Raw genomic sequence first — 25789 nt, 5'->3', positions numbered from 1 at the left:
TTTCATTTTTATTGCAACCTCATGTACCTCTAGCTTGGTTTCATGTTAATCTGATTTATCTCTTAAAGAAATGGATTCATGTCAAATAAAAACTATGCCTTTTGATATCGCTTTCCTTGTTTTTGAACAGTAACCCATTTTATGTTATTCTGCTTAGTTAACATGCTTCTTCTGGATTCCCTGTTTATATCAGAACTGAGGGGAGCTTCTCTGCAAGGGTATCCCTTTTGGGAAGGAAATAAAGTAGTTCACCTATGCCATGATTTAGGTCTTTTTCAGGAAATACTGTTCCATGGCTTTTCAGTCCTCCAAAATGATCAGAGGACCCAATATTATTGATTTGGTTTAATCTTCCCAAATTTCAGAAGATAATTAACAAAATTCAATCTTTCAAACATAATACTGCCTACTTTGCACAAGACACTGAGTACTATAGGAAGACACAAAGATCTGAGATATGGTCCCTTGAGGCCCCCTAGGATATTTACAACTATAAGTATCCCAAGAACTATGAGTTCGGGAAAGATTCCATCAGCTACAATTGGAGCAGGGCACAGTGCTGATAAGTGGTAACATTATAACAGATATGTAAAAATTAGATAGGGCAGGGATTCTTGATGGGGGGAAATTGAAAAATTCAGAGTATGTTACAATTTCTCTAGAGCACAGAGCACACTGGGAAAGGGGCTTTACATTAGCTGAAATCAGAATATTTTGACTACAAGCAAAACAAACCAATATTTTGTCTCTGGAGCAGATCATTCATTATAACCACAGAAGTTCATGTACAAGGAAAATTTAGAACTGAAATAGAATTACTAAAATGCACTGGAAAATACTGTACACATACACAGACACCACGCTGAAAGAAGAAATCTCTTTTTGTTTCTCAATCATAGTGAGGTGTGAAAAAATGTTTATTTAAACTACAGCTTCATCTGTTTGCAACTATCACAAATTCCTTTTAGGCTGCCAGTGTAATGTTACAAGGATGATTCCCTGTTATTCTGTTCTGAAACCCATAAATGAGACAGTAATGTGCCCAGCTGCAGTTCCTTTCCTGTATTTCAGAAACTCTGGGTGTCCGCACGCTTGCAGCTCTGTATAACTTCACACAAAAGACTGGCAATAGGCCAAGAAGCCTTTGCCGTGATTGTCTGTATATCCCAAGGTTCAAGAGCTGCCATTTAGTTCTAATTCAGCCATGAAATAGCACGTACTGTAGCACACTCTACCAGTGTAAAACAAATTAAATTCCAACTTCTATCTAATAAAATATTACCTCAAAATGCAATATATAGATATTAAAGCATATAATCTATATATTTAAATAGCCCTGTGAATATAATTCCACTCCACTAAAACAATTCTTAAGATTTCCTCAAAGAATTACCATTTCCTCATAATCTTACCAACAGTAAGAAAACCCACTGCAAACTTCTTATAGCATACAGATTTAACTGCATTTCCAAATTTCTCCATTAGGCAATTCATGCACACTGCTAACTGAAAATCAAGAAGAGTGAGTGTTCTCAACATCTGGTACACATAGGCTAACATGACCTACAACAATGATTGTGGGATACTTCGAGAATGATCTTAATTCTGCTGTTTAAAACAGAAATATGAGCACACAGAAATACACAGTTCTGTAAATCAGGTAACTATATCATTTCAGTATGTAAGTTTACTGAGGGAAGGGGAGAAAAATAAAAATTCACCAACATCCTGGCTAATGCTTGGCTTTTATAAGAAGGAATGCTTCAAACAACAATAAACTGAATACTAATCCCTGTGAAGATCTTGAAGATTTTCATTTTTATTAAAATTTACCTGTAGCTTGTCTCTTTTCCACACAAAAGACCACTGAAATAATCTTCCACACAAAAGACCACTGAAATAATAGTAACTGGAATAACTAAATCTTAAGATGGTGTTTTAGTCAATGACCAAATTTTGATAGTTACACCAGTAAAAAATTTAAAAGACCTGGAAACCACTGGCCTTTTTTCCCTTCCTTTTGTTGGCCACCTTTCTACAACTTAAGACAATAAAGAAAGAGCATACTTCATTAAAAAGTGAATCAAAAATGATATCTGCACAACTTAACAATAAAAAGACAACAGCCCAATTATAAGAGGAACAAAACATTTGAATAGACAATTTTTCCAAAGAGGAAATACAAATGGCTAAAAAGCACTTGGAAAGATGTTCAATGTCATCAGCTATTAGGGAAATGCAAATCGAAACTACAAGATATTGTTTCACACCTACTGGAATGGCCACTATGAAAAAAACAGAAAACTACGAGTGTTAGAGAGGATGTAGAGAAATAGGAACACTTACTCATTGTCGGTGGGAATGTAAAATGGTATAGCTGCTGTGGAAGACAGTTTGGTGGTTCTTTAGGAAATTAAGTATAGAACAGTGATATGATCCAGCAATCTCGCCACTAAGTATATACTCAGAAGAAATGAAAACAGGGACACGAACAGACATTTGCACACCAATGTTCATAGCAGCATTATTCACAATTACCAAAGGATGGAAGCAACCCAAGTGTCTATCAATCAATGAATGGATAAACAAAATGTGGTATATACATATGATAGAGTATTATTCAGCTGTTAAAAGGAATGAAGTCTTGAAACACCTGCAACATGGATGAACCTTGAGGGCATTATTTTGAGTGAAAGAAGCCAGACACAAAAGGACATATATTGTACAATCCCCTAATTTTAACTAACTTAATGAGCAAATTCTTGGAGTTAAAAACTAGAGTACAGGTTACCAAGAGATAGAATGAGGATAGAGAATGGGGAGCTGATGCTTAATTTGTAAATAATTTTTTATACAGCTGATTGTAAATGTTTAAAAATAGATAGAGGTGATGGTAACACATTACTATGAGTGTAATTAACATACTGAATTATGGGTGTGATTATGGTTGAAAGAAGTTCAGCAAGACGTACGTCACTTGAAGTCACTAGAAGTAAAGACTTAGGATAAAACTTTGGACTGTGTAACACAGTAAACCCTGTTGTGGACAATGACTGTGGTTAATTGTATAAATAAAAGAATGTTCTTACAAAAACTAGAACAAATGTATATCATTATTTTAAGATGTTAATAATAGGGTGGTATATGGGGAAGAATACAACTAATGCAACTATAATATTGTAATATTGTAGTATTCTTTCATAAATTGTAACAAAGGTACTATACCAATGAAAAGTATCAATAACGGGTTATAAGCGATATGGAAATTTTCTTTCTGGAGCAATGAGAATGTTCTCAAATTGACTGTGGGGATAAACGCATAAATCTGCAATTATACCAAGATCCATTGATTGTACACTTTGAATGGACTGCATGGTATATGAATAAAAATGTGCTTTGTTCATAAATTATATCTGGACTTTAAATCCTCATCCCTGTCCAGTATTGCCTTCATGTGATTTTTAAAGGCTACACAGCAAGAAAAAAAATCCCCAAAGATACCTTTTAAATTGTTACCTTGTTTTTTTTTTAATGTCAATACCCTTTTGAATTGAGGGAAAATTGATTAAAACAAGGAATTATTCATCATAATTTACTACTCAAGGAAAGAAATTTGCTTCACACTAAAGTTAAAAATTTAAAATATACTGACCTTTCGAACATACCAAATGGATATAGAGTGTTAAACATCACTCATAACCTAAATAACCCAGTTCTAAGCAATCACAAGAATAGTTATTTTATTGTCACTTTGGTGACAGAGAAATGAATATTAGAAGGCAGAGAAAACAGGGCCTCCTTTTAAAGGATGACATAGCTTTTTAAAAACAGACTGGAAGACTACACATGCAATTCTTGACATTTACCTCTAGGTTAGTAGGAGAGTAAGAGTAGAAGTTGAACTGTGCTGAGAAAAGGGAGACTGTCAAAATAATTTTTAAAATAAAAGAATATTTTGAAGCTCATATGACAATATGTTTATTGGACAGTAGAAACATGGGTTTTATCATATGATTCCTCAATTTAAAAAAAAGAAAAGGAATTATAATGAATATCTAAGAAATAGTTTTTGTTCATTTCTCTGGAGCTTACTAAGATGAACAAAGAGCAGGGAATGGGAGAGAAGAGGGTGCCTAGAAGTTGAAAGGAACAATGCCAGAAAATCTGAATGAATAGGAACAGGCATTCCTGAGGGCTCCAGTCCCCTGTGACTCATAACAAGACTGAAAAGGGGGACTCATAGCTTAGAAATTAAGGGAAGCAACAAGGAAGACAAGAGAACACTTGCACGCATAAAGTGAGGCATATCATTTCTAGAAAATATCAACTTACCAGTATGTACTGTAGCTACTGCAATCCATACACACTGTGTGCTGTGCTTTATCTTGCTTTTCTGGTTTCTTATGGTTGGTTAAGGTTATTTGTGAATCTTCATAATGTTTTTTTGCATGGCCATTCACATACCTTACAAAAACCAAATGAAAATTTATTTTAATCTAAATGTTGCTTTGGAAGTTAAAGTAGTAGGATATAAAATCAGATGTTGATAAAATCAGAATGAAAAAGAACAATCCAATAAAAGCATTCAATCATTTAATGATTTATTAAGCTGAATACTTAAAATATGCTCCTCTTTTGCAAATCAACCATTTCAGTCAAATCTTAGTTATACCTAAGACTAAGGCCAAGCAAGGAAAGACATTATCTATGCAAATCAGTTTTAATACCACTGTTGTTAACACTCATAAATTCCTTTACTGATGCTTTTGCTAGAGCTTTTTTTTTTAAAGCTTTTTCTCAGACCGCTAACCCCCAACTCAGGCTGTTATCAAAGACAAGCTTTGTAAACTAAAGTACTCAGCCATTTCCCATGAGCAGCTCAAGTTGCTGCTTAATATAAAATGTGGGAGTCAGATATGAAAATAGGATTATCTTCTATTTCTTTCTCATCAGTAGGCTTCAGATCTTTTATTTGAATGCAAGAATAATCAGCTCTACTCACTGAAAGAAGTTTGTATAGAAACAATGCAAGCAAAATACAAATCATTTTAAGCTAATACAAACTGTTGTTTTTCTTCATGGGCAAAGATAAACTAGGGTCAAATATATTCATAATACATTTGTAACACTTTCCAATTCAGCCTTAATAAATCATTGTATTACAGCAGACAAAATAAAACAAGGATTGATATGTACATGGTGTGTACTCAAATTCATCTATACTTTAACCTAAATGCTGCACATGCTGAAATCTCTTATAAGATAAAAGCTTCCCAATTTCCAGAAATAAGCCAATTTGCAGAAGGCAAGGCCTACTTGAAACTCAACAGTAGAAACAAATGTTGGTTAAATGGTACCAAAATAACAGGCTCAGGAACTTCAGATACCATTTTCATCATGAGGCATCTTAACTGTACCAGAAGCAACACTTACCTTAGGGAAAGCAGGATACTGGCAATAAGCAGGGAGGAAATATTTCAAAACCAATCTCTACACCCTAGGAAACCTGGATGCATTAAAGGCTCTACTAAACCTAGAGACTCAGAATTTGATCATGTTTTTTATCACGTTTGGGTCTACATGGGCCCTAGACCACAAAAGCAGACTAAAAGGAATTTTAAAATAAAATAATGATTAAGAGCACAAGCTCAAAAACTAGACTGCCTAGGTTCAAAAGTAGCCTTGTCATATGCTGGCCATGTGAGTTTGAATGAGTTAATTAACATTTCTATACGTCTGTTTCCTCATCTGTAAAATGGAGAGAATAGTACATATATCTCATGGACTATCAGGTAATTAAATTAAATAATCCATGGCACAAAATAAACAAATGATAGCAACAATTTTTATTGTTTTTTTTTCTTTATATGCTTAACTGTTACTTGTTTAGAATCCAAACAATAGAACTGCTTAGAAAGTGGTCATATTAAGCACTTATTTCTGTAATTGCATAAATCAGGAAATACCCGATATTTAATTAAAAAGGTAAACTCTAAGACATCATCTAGGCTCCATACCTAATTAGCTCAATTTCTTATGCATATACAAATATATATACATATTACTATACATTGAAAAACAATAGAAATATTTATAAGGAGCACCTTCAGAATCAAAGAAAATGCAATACTGAACAATAATAATAATAATAAAGGGCATTATCACTTGCTAATCTTTGAAAGCTGATCATCAGTATATAATATTTAGTTCATTTAACCACAAAACTGCAGTGTCCAAATGTACTGAATGTTTAAATAATCTCCATATAATATCAGTGATAAAGTAAGAAGCATGATTACCATTATCATTAAATTAGCAATGTTTAATTTGGCTAATACCAAACACATCAGTCTCAAGTTAATAATTTTGTATAAGCTAGCTAACATAAAAGTAAATACTTTTCTCATCTAGTTTTAGATTTTATCTAGACATTTTGATATACAGCACAAGAGGAAAAACTACACTATAATAAGTCACAGATTTCTAAAAACAATCTCAAAAATGAAAAAAAATAGCCTAAAGGGGCTGTGCCATGAAGACTAATATAATATGTAACAAACATATTACTGATAACTCGGTTTCTTTACTGAAAGAATATTTGAGTTAAGACTTCTCTGCAAAAAGGTGGTATAAACTACCAAAAAAGCAGAATGTTTGACAATCAACACTTAGGCTTACATGATAAAAGAAAATTAACCAATCAGCTATGTAAACAGGAGATCCAAATTCAAACTATTCTCATTATCTGTTTAATCTATTAACTCATATTTCTGAAACTATGTAGAATTTTTAAATTTAAGATTGCTTATAATTAGAAAGAACTACTTGTAGAATCTAGAAAAATTATCAATTTATTTTTCCAAAATTCTACTTAGAAAACTGATTCTATATAACTGAAAGAATTTCAGTTTTTGAGAATTTGTCAAGTCTTTTCATTGACTTATGACCTTTAAGATTTAGGCTGTAGAGCACTGTGAGACAAGTAGAGAACAGAACTATATAAACTGTATTACATTTTAATTCTCACCTCTCAAAATCTAGGAGAGGAATCTGTCTCTTCAAGTGCAGAATGTAAGTGCTTCTACTTTTCTTCTTTAAAAAAAAATGTTATCTGTACAAAGTATTTTCAGGTTCCCCAAATCCTAGAGATTTCAAAACCACAACAGCCACAATTAAGATACACAGTTAAACATTTTCCAAATGTACGCTTGAAGTGTACGTGGAAAAAATACTCAATTCCAGGACTAAAAATGTGAAAAATAAGTTAACTGAAAAGGATGCTCTCTTCATGCAATGATAGTTTGAAAATAATCATGGGGAATAGTTCAGATAAATTTATATTGATTTCTGCCCATGTGACTTAGTATGAGTTCCCATTTTCTTGCTGGTAAGCTGTTAACTTCTAAAGTAGATTTTCAAAGTTAAAGGAGCAGCAGAAATGAGTGTACTACTACCAAGCTAAAAGAATACAAAGGTTGATATTCATTTGAATTTGTGTTAGAAGAAAAGGGCTACTGAAGTATTTAAGGAACATCATTTTGAAGCCAAGAACTGGGAGAAATTGTTCGGGCTTGAATTGAGGGGAATGGGGTTTAAGTCAATTGGAAGCAAAATGTTTTAGTGGAAAAACAAAACGTTTAGTACATATTAGACAGGAATTAATAATGGCCTCAACAGTGATAGCAATTTCAAAGGGAATTCCTTTATCTGTACATATTTTATAGTTTTGTTTTGTTTTTTCAGAGGAATGATATACCTGAATTTGCTTCAAAATGAGCTAAAAAAAAAGAGGAGGGCTGGAGGTGAGGGTTAATAGGTAAAACAAGACTGGCCATGTGTTGATAGCTGTTGAAGTTGGGTGATGAAAGCAAGAAGTTTAATTATACTCTTTCTCTACTTTTGTGTATGCTTAAAGTTTTTAATAAAAGATTTTAAAAACTATCATTAATATAAGCTTTTATTTCAAGATTACAAAGTTCCCTCGTTTCATCTTTCGATTATCTTGACCATTACAGTAATTCTTCTGAGTATCAACATAAAAAGGTTTCCTCTAGATTTTTCCCACTGAAAATAGGGAGAGGGAAACCCCACAGAGAATTCTACACTATGTTTAAGCAATGGTACTAAATATCTTCAAATCAATAAAAGTGGCATAAAGCTCAAAAGCAAATTTTTTTTAAAGTAGGATACTAAAATTATATGTCACCTACCTTCCACAGTGGACACTTGAACAAGTCAAACAGACCCAGGGACTTTTGTTGGATCGGCACACTAATAAAAAGAAAAATACACAATATACTAGTTGCATCATGTTATTTCCCAATTTGTATTCCTTAATCTGTAAAATCATGTCCTGTGATTAAGTTATAAATATTGCCACTTTTTAGATGTACTGAAATCACAAATCCCTGCTTTGTGAGTGCAATTACACAAAATGGCTGCTTAAAGAAAGCTCTAGTGAAAAGAATTTAAAAGGATTGTCCACAATGGCTGCTCATTTTAATTGCTGACAACTCAAATCGCTTAACTACAAGTTAAACACATACACTTTTTTTCTCTTTTATTACTTATTCCCATTACCACGGTCTCAAACTAATTAACAATAGTGTGTTTTCCCACTAAAAATATTTTTTTAAGTCTATGAATCATACATCTATGCTACGCAGGCCATATACCACTATAAATTAAAACTCTGCAAGTTTATTTAGTAGGAGACATAACCTAGGGATACAACTAGGAAGATGAAGTTCAATTTTCCCAATCCCAAATTAATGCCTCGGCTGCAAAGAATACAATTCTAAATATGACAACTGCACATAATTATTGCTGAAAATATAATTGGAACATTAACTATTTTAGTTTATGTATAACAAGGGAGGGGTAGGCCAGAAGGAGTATGGGAACTTGTAAAATATCGATGACAAATTTCACTTGCTGTTCACTTATTCAATGAAAAAAGATTATTTTTAAATAGGTGGAGGGACATAAAAATCACTGCAAAGCCTTTTCAAAACATATAGAGATATTAAACTTGGGTAAGGATAGGAGAAGAAAGAACAATTATATTTTGAGAAAAGCAGCTTCCAGCTGATTCCCTAAGACAACCCCTTGTGGACCACTAATTGGCCTCCTACAAGCATGGAGTTGGCATCACAACATAACCAATACACTCAGGCACATAGTAGGCACTCAACAAATGTGCTGAAAGAAAGCTCATATTTCTTAGCATAGGATGTCAATTTCTTCCAAGGTCTGGAAGATCTCCTATATCTCTTGCTTTCTCAGTGTCAAGAAAAATTAAATAAAGCTGGAAATAAGGTGAAAGGAGAACTGCAGGTCCTTTCAATAAATAACAAAACATAGTTTAACGGGTCCCTGCAAAAATATTTAATTACAGTACCATCATGTGACTGGTTATTGACTATTGATTAGGACCCCAAATCTATGAAGTTACAGGTAAACTTGTAGATTTCTACTCGGTAGGGATCATTTCTATCTAGCAGACACCAGAAGTTATGGTTTTATTGCCCTATAGGTTATTAACCATTTTTTTGTATCTAGTCTAGCAAATTCTATTCTAACATTCTTTCTTTAGTGTCTCTACAAACTCAGTTCTTCAAATACTCTTAGAATCAGCTTTACCATCCTACTGGTTACCCCATTAATGAGTTAAAAGTTAAATAAATCTTTGACATATGTTCATTCTATATTTGTATGAGAGTCATCTTATCAAACTTTTTGAAAATTATACTTTGACAACTCCCCTATGCACTTTATTCAGCAGAACACCCTGAATGAAAATTGTTATGATACACCTAAAATCCATTATAATAGGGTTAACCAGTTGATTGCAAAGCTCATATCTTACAATCTTAATAAAGAAATTTTCAGCTGCAGAATAGTGTTCCTGAAAGGCAAATGTAAAACAAACTTCTATGTGGAAAAAATGTGTCCCTATTATTACATTTTATAACATGTGACAAAAGAATGAAACTTTTGAATCATCATAAAGAAAAAGTAATCATTTTCTAAAAAAGCTTTAGCATTATCTCTCAAAATAACATTCCATCAAATTGAAAACCAAATTTCTCTGAGGTAACTTTCCTGGAAAAGTATATACCTACGAATATACTAATAACCCAACAAAAAGTCTGATCAACTGTGATGGGTTGAATTATATACCCCAGAAAAACACATTCTTAATCCTAATCCATTCCTGTAGGGGTGAACCCATGGTAAAAAGGACTTTGTGAAGATGTGACTCAGTATGAGTCTTAATCCTATTACTGAAGGTCTTTCAGAGAAGCCCACAGGGAGAAAAAATGGAACCAGAAAGAGAAAGGAGAAAATGCCACCATGTGCATTGCCAAGTAACAGAAAATTAAAGCATGCAAGGATCGCTGACAGCCAGCCCCAAAACACCAGAGTGAGTCTTCAGGGAGATAGTACTACCTTGCTGACACCTCCATTTTGGACTTCTCCTCACCTCAAAACTGTGAGTCCTTAAATTACTATGGTTTAAGCCAACCCATTTTGTCATATTTGTGATTGCAGCTGGGAAACTAAGAAGCCAACCTAAACAACACACTGTTTAAGCAGTTAGATGTTTAAGTAGGTTAGATTCCCAGGCCTACTCTTTTAACAATATACCAGAATTAAACTTGCTCTCCAGCCTAAATCTCTTCGTGGATGGGAAGGAGAAGTGAAGGCACTCTCACATGGAAGTAGGGAGCTCAGTCAACAACAGTAAGAGCCATTTTATACAACAACTTCCACACCCACACTTCATTAGGTTTCTTAAGCTGGTCTTGTGGTACTTTGGGAGTAGAGATGTGTCCAACTTAAATATTTCTTTGGCTAAAAGTAAATCTGAATTGGTTTCAAGAGAGAATAAAGCTATTGAGTGGCTGGATTAAGATTGTCTAGGTTTAAATTCTGATTCTACTAGCTGTATAGTCTTGGGCAAATTACTTCTTCTCTCTGTACCTGATTCATAGGGTTACTGTGAAGACTGAAATAAATAACTTATACAAAATGCTCACTCAATACCTGGCACATCATAAATGTACAATAAATATTAGCTGCTATACTGACTGCATTTCTCCCTTGGACATTTTCTTGGGTCCCTTCTAATACTAAAAGATACAATTCTCTGACGTCTTACAGGGTAGGACTTCTGAAGAGCCAAACTGTGAATTAACATGAAGTTATTATTATTTTTTTTTTGCTTTAAAAGGAAATACCCTGCCACCTTACAAGTCACTACCATTTCTGGACTAGTAAAACAGAGTGAAAAAGAAAAAGGGGAGAAAAATCAAAGCGGGAGATGTGGATAAGTGGAGAAGGGACAAGAAGAAAGGAAAGAAAGAAAAGAAACAGAAAAGAAGAATGGAGGGAGGGACCCATTGACAAAACAAAATCCCACGCAATTTGTAAGAAACAGTTCTCGTTATGAAAAACATCAATTTTATGAAACGTACTAAACATTTTCCAGGCATTCAAATATGTTATGAATATTCACGAATCTGGAACTAGATCTGTTACACACAATTCATTAACAAAATTTCTTTCTCCCACTTCAGTAGCCTTAGCACACTGCTGTTAAAGAACAGTCTCTTTATGTAGAGGTGAATTTACATTGAAGAATGTCAAGATGGGATTCTACTTAAACAATTAAAATATTTCTGTGAAATGTTCTGAGGAAGCCACTTTAAAATTCTTTCTAGAAGAGAGTGGAGCTTAATTCTTTCTTAAGAGAGAGGGGGTAAGTAAATCAGTTAATCAAACTTTAAAAAGGCAAGTTAAAACTTCCCTACATACTTATTTACAGGGATGTATGCAACTTAATCCTCAATGATCATTTCAAAACAGCTTTCCTAGAGAGAGGAAAGAAAAGTTTTATGGCCAGACCACTGGCGCAAAATTTCTATCTTCTCAAACTTTTTGGACTTTGGTCTTTATATTTATATTTTTCTGAAACCTTGGACAATTTCTACCTCATCCCCACCCCCTCATTCTCAGACACTGTTTCAGAGTGTTAGCTCCTTTCCAAGTCTCACCAAAGTCAGACTATAAAACTGGAAGCTAAATCTATGGAGGAAAATGTAAAGGACAGAGGGGAGGGAAAAAAATTAAAAGACCCATGAACTTTACATACAGTTGCTTTGTTTTATTTATTCCCATAGAATAATCATGTTTGCCAGGAAAAAAAAAAAGCCCAAACCACCTAAGAAATACACACAGTAGACTGACTCCACATCTTAGAGGTAGAGGGAGTGAAGATGAATTTGTTTCCTGAAACAGCTCACTGAAAGTAAATGGCATCAACATATTTATAACACCAAAACCAGAAACATCACTAAAGGATATTCAACAAAGGTTTGTGAATTGGACAGTGAATCTGTCTAATCACATTTTACTCATTCTTGTATGTCAGTGCTTAGAATAGTGACAAGCACATGCTCAAACATCTGCTGAAGGAAGTGAATTGATAAAAATAAGAGACTGGTTTCTAACATAAGAGACTATTATGCTCAAGATTTGCACTCTTCAGTATGTTTGTTATATGTCAATTTAAAAAAATGGGATGAGTCTCTCTCTCTCTCTCTCTCTCTCTCTCTCTATATATATATATATATATATATATATATATGGTTTTGAAGAATGATCAGCTATATGAGGGGAAAAGAGGAGAGGAGAGGAGAAAAAATTGCCGAACACAGTCTACAGCAGGGGCTGAAAACCAGTGGCCGAAAGTGGCAGATAAAATAGCTAACATGGCCTTTACTAAACGACAAGCACTTTCCCAAGTACTTTATATTATCTCATTTAATCCACACAACAGCCCAAAGGTACCACTGTCATCACCCCTGTTCATTTGGAAAAGTAATGCACAGAGAAGCTAAAGTATCTCCTCCGGTCACAGAGCTAGTAAGCAAGTGGAAGCCCAGGACAGGAACTGAGCAGGGACATACTGTCTAGGGACTGACTCTACCTGTCTGGTCAGCACAGAGCTTTAACTATTTTGAATATGAAAGCTTCAAGTGGTAAAATCCATTTCTGGTTAGCCAAGGGCCTGTCCTTAGTGCATTATTCTATACACATATTCTATATACATTTACATTAACTGCCAGGGCATCCTGAAGGCATTTGATTTTGTTTTACACAATTGGATTCAATTTTGTTCTAAGTTCAAGTTAGCCACATAACAGAAAGGCTTAGAAGAATGGCTATCAAATTGTTAACGCTGATTATTTTAGGCAGATGCATGGGGAAGACTATTGTGGGAAGAGGAAACTGCTGGCTTTTTATTTGTACACCCTTGTGGTGTTTGTGTTTCCTATCAAGGTTTTATTTTTTCCCCTCACAGCTGTTAAACATACATACATTACAGGCAATTTTGTGAATTAATTTTTCCACTAACGGTATGCTGAATGCATTTCTTCATGACACTGCATTTAAAACAGTGAATTCTAAATCTAGTCTTATATATACCTCAATTATCTCACAAAGTTTTATTAATTTTTTAATTTCTCAAATTCAAACTTAAAAAAAAAAGGTACCCTTGATTTGCCTAGCACCAAACAACATCATCCCTGCTAACACTAAAGTACACCCAGGGGTGTTTACTCCTCAGAAACCGAAAACCTTCAGATGGTTCCTGGGCCAGATGAGTCCTGAAACGTAGAGGTACCAGTCTCTCCAAGAACATCAACCAGTTCCATCCCCCTGTCCCATACTGTCAACATCCCTTCTCAACATAAAAAAGTTAGACTGGGCATAATCCAAATATCCCTAAAGATTGAGAGAAGGATCAAAGGAAAAGGAGGAGTTATAACAGAGAAGTTAGGACTTAACGAATGAGTATGACTACTGAATCAATATATTGATACTTCTTTTTAGTCTCCAGTGTCTTGGAACAGCTAGAAGGAAAAACCTGAAATTGTAGAACTGTAACCCACACCAAAGTTTGAAATTGTTCTATAACTACTTGTTAAAATGTACTTTGAAATTTATTGCTTTTTTTGCATATGTTATATTTCACAATAAAAAACGTTAAATAAATAAAAGGTGTCCTAGGGCTGAGAGGAGGAGAAAATGGCATAACTGCTTACTGGGCATAGGGCTTTATTTTAGGGTGATAAAAACGTTTTGGGACTAGAAAGAGGTGGTGGTTGCACAACACTGTAAATGCCACTAAATTATTCACTTTAAAATGGTTTATATATTTTTTTATGCTATATGGTAGGGGTGGTGATGGTTGCACTTATCTATAATTATACTAAAAACCATTGTAATGTACATTGTAAATAAGTGGGACTGAATTGCATGTGAATTTTTTAAAGTAACTTTTTTTTAAAGAAAAGTTAAGTCAATGTGTGATATGACAATTGATCTTGGCTATTTAAATGACAATACTCTCAGAGGACTATACATTTACACCAAAAAACACATAAAGGCTAGGAAGATATAGAGAATGGCATGTAACAGGGAATTTTGAAGCCATTTATTACATTGCTTTGAAGAATATTCACTCTGTTTACACAAACCTTATCTAAATTAAGAAACTTTAATGTACTTAACACAATTATAAAGCAGAATTTAAAACACTGGCACCATTACACTAACTTTCAATTATCATTAAGAATAGCTAAATTTTGAGATATTGAGCTATTTGTGTATAACCTGGTGATTCCCTAAAACTTCAGGTATTTATTTTTGAAACCAGAGACATAGGCTATGAAAGTCAGCATTACCTCATACAGTAACTGTTTAAAAAGTTGAAATAGTAATCAGATTTCAACTAGGTACATGAATGAAACTGATCTAGATACGACTAAGGTAAATCAGAAAACAAGTAAAGGATGATATGGTCCATATTTTAAAACTTCAACTTCTACATGAGACCAAAGGGAGAGATGTTTATTTGGTGCAAAATTTATATTTTGGGTAGCGCATTACCTAATTTAACTTGTATAGTCAGTTTATTGGAACACCATAATTACATAGAATTTTGAATAGGGCATGAGATCTTGTTGGTTTGTTCAGGTTGGTATGATGCCCCATGTACCCCAGGGTGATTTGGGCAGAGAATAAAAGGGTGTTTGCACAGTTCCCTTGGGGGACTGTGGAGAAAGGCAGAAATGTTAAACTTCCCATCTACAGAACTCCTGATATTCTCACAAGCAGTGGGAGCAATCAATTCAACAGGCTGAGCCCTTGATATTGGGTTCAACCCTATGAAACTTACTCTTGCAAAGGAGATGCTAGGCCTGCTTAGCATTATGTCTAAGAGTTATCCCCAAAGAACCTCTTCTGTGGTTCAGACATAGCCTCTCTCTGTAAGCGAATTTGGCACATGAACTCACTGCCCTCCCCCTACATGGGACATGACTCCCAAGGGTGTAACTCTCCCTGGCAACATGGGACCTGACTTCCAGGAATGAGTGGGAACGCAGCCTCATAGAATTGAGAAAGCCTTCTTGACCAAAAGGGGGAAGAGACAAAATAAAGTTTCAGTGGCTGAGAGATTTCAAACAGAGTTGAGAGGTTATCCTGGAGGTTATTTTTATGTATTATACAGATATCCCTTTTTCGTTTCTGGTATATTGGAGTGGCTGGAGGGAAGTACCTGAAACTGTTCAACTGTATTCCAGTAGCCTTGACTCTCAAAGACAACTGTATAACTATATAGCTTTTACAAAAATGACCATGTGATTGTGAAATGAAATGATGCTTCCTTTATCCAAGGTATGGATAGATGAGTAAAAAAAAATAATAAGTAATGGGGGGGGCAGGGATAGAGGTAAAAAAAAGTTGGGTAGATTGAAATACTAGTGGTCAATTAGCAGGGCAGGGGGTATGGGATGTATGAGTTTTTTCTTATTTCTTTTTCTGGAGTGATGCAAATGTTCTAAAAATGATCATGGTGATGAGTGCACAACGATGTGATGATATTATGACCCAATGACTATAGACTTTACATGGACTGTATGTGTGTGAAGACAACTCAATAAAAATATTTTTTAAAAAAGAATAGAAGGGTGCACGGGTGGTTCAGTGGTAGAATGCTCGCCTTTCATATGTGAGACGGGTTCGATTCCCGGACCATGCACCAAAAAAAAAAAGAATAGAAGACGTCACAGCGTGAATAAATACTACAGATAATCTTAAAATCGCTTATTTTAGTTACCTTAAGGGAAAATATGTTATCATAAAAGGTAATCTCAATTTATACACAGCTGAGTTCCAAGTTTATCATTAATGTGAACACACTTTCCATAGAAACAGTACTAGCGGATTCCAGGCTATTCTATAAAATTCCACATGAAACACAATATAGCTGAAATACCACCCATATACAATAAAGCCACACATAGCAAATTAAAATACTTTTTAACTATGAATATATACCTATTCAGCAAAACACTAAAATATTAAACTTTATTTTACTTTTTAAGTTGTAAATGTTGGTACTTGAGAGAAAGCAGGTGATAAGGATAGAAACTTATAGAAGTTCAAAAAGATAAGTCTGGGAAATTACAAGGGCTCATTATTACACCTAATTATACTTCAAGGTGATATCAAGGAATAGGAAGGCATGCCATAGCAGAGTCATTTGGAATCTTATAAATAGAGTAAGCTCATCTTTTATTAGGATTATAAAATTTCCTCAAGCCAGCGTCCTCTCTCTTCTAGCAAATCTCTCCTGTTTGTTTGGCTTCTTTCAACCCCTACCCCAGTGTCTCTCCTCCTGGCCCCATGGGATTTCAGACCAGAGGTTGGTACTAGCTAGGCTTCCCTCACTTCCCACCTCCTTCAAACATGACCCAGTCCTTTTATGCCTGTTCTCACCTCAGCCTCAAGCCCTTCAAGATGGCAGAAGAGCTCCTTTACCTGGAGAGAATGCGGGCCATTCTCTAGGAGTTAGAGACCACAACAAATGCTGAGAGGGTGATGGAGCCCCCAAACCCTAAAAAATGCCCCAGACTCATGTCTTCTTCCTAAACTCCCTAAAGGCTTCAACTCTCCTGGAAGCGAGGAGGTGAGAACTGAAGAGGCATAGAGGCAGAGGGTAGGCATTCAAGTGATCTACAGACTGAAGTGGTCAGTACCAGAGAACGGTCTGTAGTAGGGAATACTCCTACTATTCCAGTAGTCTACTCCTTTCCTAAGAAAGAGTAAAATGTGGCAGAAAACTAGGGAATAATGTGCTTAAAGGGACCTATTTACACAAAAATGTTCTCAAGTTGTATTTATAAGACAGTAATTCACATGACAAATGACATATACACTGAGTATAATGTTCTTTCTACACACATAAACACCATTGGTTTTCAATATTGTCTTAGTATTCACAATATGAATCCTAATAATAAAGAGTACATTTGATATTTAAGACCTATCAACAATTTCCCTGGCCTTCTTTTTTTTTTTTACAAAATATCATGCACTATGCTACTTATGATACAACTTAGTCACTCTCTACAAACAAGACACTTCAAGCACAGCATTGACAAGTAAGCCATTCATAGTGCATCCATTGTTCAGCAGTTGCTTCAACTGGAAGAGAAAGCTCTTCATCTTTTCAAGAATTAAAAAAGGTGAGGATCTGATGACAAGGATTTTAGTCCTAGTTTTTTCATTACTAGCTATATAACTGAGAATATCACTACTATTACAGGTCTGATTCTCCACTGTAAAATGAGAAGTAGATGATGACCATGTCCTCTCTAATTATAACATTATTCAAATAGAGAACATAAGGACATGCAAAAATTAGATGATACAATCATCCCATCCTCCCCTATAGATAAAATTCTTCCACCTCCATTCTCCATCTAATGTATTTTAAAGATTTTACAAAATGATTCATTGCTAGAGGAGAAAATGCCCAAAAGGACATTATTGGGACATACAGGAAAACTGGATTATAGAATATAAGCTTTATATCAATGTTAACTTTCTGGAACTTGATAACTATTCTTAGGGTGGCTACATAAGGGATTATCCTTGTCCTTAGGAAATATATATTGATTTGTTAGGAAATTTACATGGAAGTATTAAATGTTAAAGAAGCATGGTATATACCACTTACACTCAAATGTTTGGAAGATAAATAAGTAAATGATTAGAATGATATAGCAAATGTGTCAAAATGTTAAACGCTTGTGGACCTGTGTATATGGGTAAGGGGATATACTGGAATAGGTTTTGTATTATATTTTTACAACTTTCCTGTACACGTTTGAAATTATTTCAAATAATTCATTGTAAATGCTATGTAATTTCCTAAGCTAATGTTTTTCAGTTCTTTCTCTGTCTCCCACCAAAACAAACACATTCTCACCATACTGCCCATCAGTAACAGCAACTCGCTGCAACAAGCAGAGGCAGGGAGGGATAAGAGGTCTGTGGAATCGTTTGAAACCATTATAGACAAGCATGCTGCCACAACAGTAAAACTCAGAACCCCCTTCACATATACGTCTACACCATCCCAATTTTTATGGTGTAACAACTAAAAATATTAGCAACCCTTTTGTGGCGAAACACTCCCTTTTATGGGGAAGCACTCATAATGTGGTCTTTAAAAAGCAGGTTTATTTTAATTTAATTAGTATTTATACAGTACATATTATGTGCCAGGCCCTATTATAACTATTTTATGAATATTACTTCATTTAATCCTTATAACAATCCAATGAGTTGCATACCATTACTTGGCCCATTTTATAGATGAGAAACTGAGGCACAGAGAAGTTATGTAACTTACTAAGTTTGTGAGTGGCAGAACCGAAACTCAAATCACCCAGCATTTGAAGGTACACTTACAAAACAGTATGTCCAGAAGAATGCCACTTTGTTTTAGAAAGACATTATGTTTTTTTGTATCTATGCATATACATCATATACCAATATAGAAATTTTTTTAATAACTGGAAAGTTAAATAGTCATGTAAAAGGAATAAGATGGGGGATTGAGCCCAACATAAACCTACTTTTACTTTCAACTATATGGTTTGAATTCGGTTTTTTCGCTTTTTTGTTTTTTTGCATGGGCAGGCACTAGGGATTGAACCCAGGTCTCCAGCAAGGCAGGCAAGAATTCTGCTTGCTGAGCACAGCCCACCTGAATTTGTTTTTAAAGCATTACTACTTTTATAATAAAAATTAGCTTTAAAATGTTTTAAATTTACAAATACTGGTATTATAAAGCTGCACTAATGGAGTTTCTAAATCATTAAGCATGAGTGGTAAGTTAGAAGAAAATCCAATACAATCTTATAACCAATCCAGTCCAGAAGAATTGGTTATAATCCTTTGATTGGTTATAAAATCCAATCTTATAACCCCATAAGTCTGTAAAATTATAATCAATGAAAATTTAAATTTTTTTCTTACTGTTATTCAAAACAGCATTCCATAAAAGTATCAATAGTAATTGATAAAAATAAATAAATTTTTATAATAAAAAAAAGTTCTATAAATATTCTAGTACACATAAGTAGAAATACATTCTAGGAGTGACTCAATTTATCCTCCAAATGACATAAGAAATCTGAGAGCAAGGTATATAATTTTCTTTATATCGTAAATGGTTTTTGAACTGCATACTCTCAAGCCCTAGTCTATACTAAAAACTCTGAAGTTTCTCCTGTCTTCAACTTGAGTCCTGAAACTGATGGAGGGAGGAAGTAGTAGTCAATAAATCAGAGCAGGGACCATGCCATAATGTAGTCTAGAAAATAATAAATCAAGCTATGCTAAACAACTGCCAAAGATGCCAAAGCAGCTTGAGAGTAGCCAAAATCATTGTCTGATGTGTCCACCCTCCTGCCACCATCCTATCACCACCCAAAATGTAGCTCATTTTGGCAGCAGGTATTGGGTTCTCAGTGAACAGTGCAACAGGACAGCTCTCCTAGAAAGCAATGAAATGTACCAAAAGCCTAAGGAGTGAACCATGGCATACGCTGGAGGCTAAGTAGAGGTCCAAATACAGGGGAAGGAGACCAAACATGAACCCAGATTCAAAGTGGTCAAAAGTGGCAGTTGGAGATTCAAGGCCAAGATCACAGAAACAAGAGTTCAGGGTCAAAGGAGGGAGGGCAATTATGAAGCAAAGCTTATCTTGGGTGCCTCTCCACTTCAGCCCATGAGAATCTTTTCCATCTTACTCCTTTTGGCAGCTCTCTCTTCCCTCTATTCCCCTTCTTATTCCATGTTAGCAATCAATTATTCTCTCCTGAATCATTAGGCAACTATATTGTTTCATCAATAATGTCACAGTTCAGCATTTCTCATAACCATTCTTTTTTTTTTTTTTTTAACTTTTTATACATTTATTGTTCCCCCGAGGGGGGTGCACCATTCCTGGAAGTACTGCAATACCAGGTCGATGCGTGGAGTGGACGGAGCAAGCTCCTATTCCATCTCCTAATTCCAAAAATCCATTTAATATATTGTCCTCGGATAGAGGACATATCAGATATTAAACTGATAAGAACAGATACTACACTTGATCTTAGCCAAAAGGCCGAGAAGCAATCATAACCATTCTTGATCCTTTCTGCTTACTGGCCCTGTAGTAGATTAAAGATGGCCACAAGTTCTTTGACACTCCACCCTTTGAGAAACAAGGCCTTTGTCCTAGAATTTCGGCAGGCTTTATGCCTGTCCTGACCAAACGAATACGGCAAATGTAACATTGTACCAATTCATAGTCCTAGGCCTTAAGAAAGTGACAACTGCCCCCTATTATCATTTGGAATGCTTGCCACCATGTAAGAAGTCTGATGACTCTGTGACCAACGTACTAAAAGAAGCCCAAACCACAACGGAAAGACCCTAGAGCACATGATATGAAGAGAAAGATTCACCAGGAGCCTAGAGGCACCAGACTTGTGAGTTAAAAGCCCATCTTGGAAGAGGATGCTTCAGCCTCAGGTCATCCAGCTGATATAACCTTGGCCAAGTTCTTCTTGAATTTCTGGCCCACAAAATCATAAGCAAAATTAAAAGGTTGTTTTAAGCCACTAACATGTAAGAGAGTTTATTACACAGTGATAAATAGCCAGAACACCATATGTAGAAAGAGAGGCATTAGTGACAACAGTACGACCCACTCCTATCAAACAATTCACTAGATTGACTGGTACCACTGTTTAGTAGAAATGAGGAATGGGAACCTTCAAAAGGTTCTACCCCATTAGGAATTAAAACTATGCAAAGACTATCCCCACTATGCCAGAGGTAGTGAGAAAATAAAGACATGCCAATCCAACATCAACCAAATTGCCATTGCCCTTTGGACGGGCTCTTTCTGTACCCCATCAATATTTTATTACCTCAAACCCACACATGCTGTCACTACCATAAATCTAACTAATTCTTTCTTTAACACAAACGCCAATCTAATATCGCCCTATATTGTCAAAAGAGTAACTCAGTAACAAATAGTAGGTCTTAAACCTTCAAAATACCATAGCCACTCAGTTACTCAGAAAGCTAAGTATAGAATTATATATGACCTAACAATCCCACTACCATGTATATACCCAAAAGAATTGAAAGAAGGGACTCAAACAAATATTTGCACACTACTGTTTATACTGGCACTATTCACCATTGCCAAAAAATAGAAGTAACCCAAGTGCCCAACAACAGATGAATGGATAAACAAAATGTGGTATATACATACAATGGAATATTATTCAGCATTAAAAAAGAATGAAGTAAAAAGTATTTGCAAAGTCCCCTTGAGGGAATGGTGAAAGGGGGGGAAATTCAACTTCCCCAAGTGGAGAAATTGTGATATTCTCACAAGTAGTGGGGACAACCCAAGCAATAGGCTGAGCTCCCAATCTTGGGATTTGTTCATATGATACTTAACCCCACAAAGGATAGGCTAAGACTACTTAAAGTTAGGCTTAAAAGTCACTCCCAAGAGAACCGCTTTTGTTGTTCAGATGTGGCCTCTCTCTCTCTGTCAAAACGACAAGCAAACTCACTCTCCTCCCCCTCTCCATGTGAGACATGACTTCCGGGGGTGTGGAACTTCCTGGGAATGCAGGACAGAAATCCAAGAATAAGCTGAGGCTCAGCATCAAAGGATTGAGAAAACCTTCTCAACCAAAAGGGGGAAGAGCGAAATGAGACAAAATAAAGTGTCAATGGCTGAGCAATTCCAAATAGAGTCGACAGGGTATCTTGGAGGTTATTCTTAAGAGCAACACAAACATCACCTTTTTAGTTAAGGCGTAATGGAGAGGCTGGAGGGAACTGCCTGAAAATGTAGAGCTGTCTTCCAGTAGCCATGTTACTTGAAGATGATTGTATGATATAGCTTTCTCAATGTGACTGTGTGATTGTGAAAACCTTGTGCCTGATGCTCCTTTCATCTACCTTACGGACAGATGAGTAAAACATATGGAGTAATAATAGGGGGAACAAATGTTAAAATAAATTTAGTAGATTGAAATGCTAGTGATCAATGAAAGGAAGGAGTAAGGAGTATGGTATGTATGAATTTTTGTTTTCTTTTTCTGAATTGATGCAAATGTTCTAAGAAATGATCATGATGATGAATATACAACTATATGATGATATTATATGTTACTGATTATATATCAAGAATGGAATGGTCATCTTCCTGGCAACGTGGGACAAACATCCTGGAATGAGCTGAGACTCAGCATCAAGGGAGTGAGAAAAACCCTAGAATGAGCTGAGAATTAACATCAAGAGACTGAGAGGGGGCGTAGGCGGCTACGGTGCGCGGCTGTGACGGAGGCCGCGGGTGCTCGTGGGACGGGTTCAACCGTCCCTTCCAGAGGTCCTGGGTTTCAGCGTGAGTGCCTCCCAGGCGGTGAAGCATTAGAGGACAATTGAAGACTTCCGGAGAAGATGACGGCTTAGTAAGATGCGCGGGTCTTAGTTCCTCCTCCAGAACAGCTACTAGTGAAGTAGAAACGGTACAGAACAGCTCCCGGAACCACGACAGAGACCAAGAAGACAGCGTACCCCATTCTGGAATGGCTGACTGGCTGGGAGAACCCGCTGCGGTGAGATCATCGAGGGGCGCAAGCTTCCCCGGGCCGGGGCGGCAGGCGGCCAGAGTCCCTCCCTCCCTCCTTCCCAGGCCGGCTGGAAGAATTGGACAGGTGATCCCCTCAAGCCGTGGTGGCTGGAGCCCCCCCCCCCACGCATGGCCCCCCGGACCAGCTGGGAGAATTGGATCGGAGATCCCCCAAGCCACGGAGACCGGCGACCGGGGTCTGTTCCAAACACGTGGCTTCCCGGTCTGGCTGGGAATGGTGGATAGGCACTCCCCCAAGCTGTGGCGGCCGGCGCCCCCCCCAACCATGCTTGGCACCCCGGGCCGGCAGGGAAATTTGGACAGGCGCTCCCCCAAGCCACGGAGGCCGGCGACCCTCCCGACGCGCAGATTCCCAGGCCGGCTGGGAGATTCAGATTGGCACTCCCCCAAGCCGCTTCGGCTGGCGACCCTCCCCTACAGCGAGAGTTTTCCAAAGTTAAAGGAGCCACAGCATCTTTTACTGGTGGGACCCGCAGACAGACGAGCGCCAGGAGCGCCACCTACAGGGCAGGATAAGAAAAACAGAGCCCAGAGATTTCACAGAAAAATTTTTCAACCTGCTGGGTCCCACACCCCGGGAAATCTGATTAAATGCCCAGATGCCAGCAGAAGATAATGGATCACGCTCAGAAAATTGAAGATATGGCCCAGTCAAAGGAACAAACCAATAGTTCAAATGAGATACAGGAGCTGAGACAACTAATGCTGAATATACGAACAGTAATGGAAAACCTCTTCAAAAACCAAATCAATAAATTGAGGGAGGACATGAAGAAGACATGGGCTGAACAAAAAGAAAAAATAGAAAAACTGAAAAAACAAATCATGGGAGTGAAGGACAAAGTAGAAAAGATGGAAAAAACAAAGGATACCTACAATGGTAGATTTAAAGAGACAGAAGCTAGAATTAGTGAATTGGAGGATGGAACATCTGAATTCCAAAAATTCTGTTTCAAAAAGAAACAGAAACTATAGGGAAAAGAATGGAAAAATTTGAACAGGGAATCAGGGAACTGAATGACAATATGAAGCGTACAAATATACGTGTTGTGGGTGTCCCAGAAGGAGAAGAGAAGGGAACAGGAGGAGAAAAACTAATGGAAGAAATTATCACTGAAAATTTCCCAACTCTTATGAAAGACCTAAAATTACAGATCCAAGAAGTGCAGCGCACCCCGAAGAGAATAGACCCAAATACACGTTCTCCAAGACACTTACTAGTTAGAATGTCAGAGGTCAAAGAGAAAGAGAGGATCTTGAAAGCAGCAAGAGAAAAACAATCCATCACATACAAGGGAAACCCAATAAGACTATGTGTAGATTTCTCAGCAGAAACCATGGAAGCTAGAAGACAGTGGGATGATATATTTAAATTACTAAAAGAGAAAAACTGCCAACCAAGACTTCTATATCCAGCAAAATTGTCCTTCAAAAATGAGGGAGAAATTAAAACATTTTCAGACAAAAAGTCACTGAGAGAATTTGTGACCAAGAGACCAGCTCTGCAAGAAATACTAAAGGGAGCACGAGAGTCAGATACAAAAAGACAGAAGAGAGAGGTATGGAGAAGAGTGTAGAAAGAAGGAAAATCAGATATGATATATATAATACAAAAGGCAAAATGGTAGAGGAAAATATTATCAAAACAGTAATAACACTAAATGTTAATGGACTGAATTTCCCAATCAAAAGACATAGAATGGCAGAATGGATTAAAAAACAGGATCCTTCTATATGCTGTCTACAGGAAACACATCTTAGACCCAAAGATAAACATAGGCTGAAAGTGAAAGGTTGGGAAAAGATATTTCATGCAAATAACAACCAGAAAAGAGCAGGAGTAGCTATACTAATATCCAAAAAATTAGACTTCAAATATAAAACAGTTAAAAGAGACAAAGAAGGACACTATCTACTAATAAAAGGAACAATTAAACAAGAAGATATAACAATCATAAATATTTATGCACTGAACCAGAATGCCCCAAAATATGTGAGGAATACACTGCAAACACTGAAAAGGGAAATAGACACATATACCATAATAGTTGGAGACTTCAATTCCCCACTCTCATCAATGGACAGAACATCTAGACAGAGGATCAATAAAGAAATAGAGAATTTGAATATTACTATAAATGAGCTAGACTTAACAGACATTTATAGGACATTACACCCCACAACAGCAGGATACACCTTTTTCTCAAGTGCTCATGGATCATTCTCAAAGATAGACCATATGCTGGGTCACAAAGCAAGTCTCAACAAATTTAAAAAGACTGAAATCATACACAACATTTTCTCGGATCATAAAGGAATGAAGTTGGAAATCAATAATAGGCAGAGTGCCAGAAAATTCATAAATACGTGGAGGCTCAACAACACACTCTTAAACAACGAGTGGGTCAAGGAAGAAATTACAAGAGAAATTAGTAAATATCTCGAGGCGAATGAAAACAAAAAAACAACATATCAAAACCTATGGGACACAGCAAAGGCAGTGCTAAGAGCGAAATTTATTGCCCTAAATGCCTATATCAGAAAAGAAGAAAAGGCAAAAATGCAGGAATTAACTGTCCACTTGGAAGAACTGGAGAAAGAATAGCAAACTAACCCCAAAGCAAGCAAAAGGAAAGAAATAACAAAGATTAGAGCAGAAATAAATGAAACTGAAAACAATAGAGAAAA

General features: G+C 36.2%; 1 protein-coding gene and 1 non-coding gene across 3 annotated transcripts in view; both read right to left on the bottom strand.

The window, feature by feature from the left end:
- Positions 1-25789, bottom strand: part of USP3 (ubiquitin specific peptidase 3) — a 144989-nt gene that overhangs the window by 92438 nt on the left and 26762 nt on the right. The window contains exons 2-4 of one of the 2 annotated variants that reach the window (XM_077128161.1): positions 8211-8271; positions 7759-7854; positions 4333-4467 (exon numbers count right to left, since the gene is read on the bottom strand). In XM_077128161.1, coding sequence (XP_076984276.1) covers positions 4333-4467; positions 7759-7854; positions 8211-8271 — 292 coding nt within the window. The remainder of the gene's footprint in view (positions 1-4332; positions 4468-7758; positions 7855-8210; positions 8272-25789) is intronic. The other variant, XM_077128160.1, reaches the window with a different exon arrangement.
- LOC143656624 (U2 spliceosomal RNA) lies at positions 20361-20551 on the bottom strand. The gene has a single exon (XR_013162539.1). It is a non-coding gene; the product is annotated as a U2 spliceosomal RNA (small nuclear RNA).

Source organism: Tamandua tetradactyla, chromosome 14 (genome assembly GCF_023851605.1).
Source record: "Tamandua tetradactyla isolate mTamTet1 chromosome 14, mTamTet1.pri, whole genome shotgun sequence".
NCBI lineage: Eukaryota > Metazoa > Chordata > Mammalia > Pilosa > Myrmecophagidae > Tamandua > Tamandua tetradactyla.
This window is presented reverse-complemented; position numbering and strand designations above follow the sequence as displayed.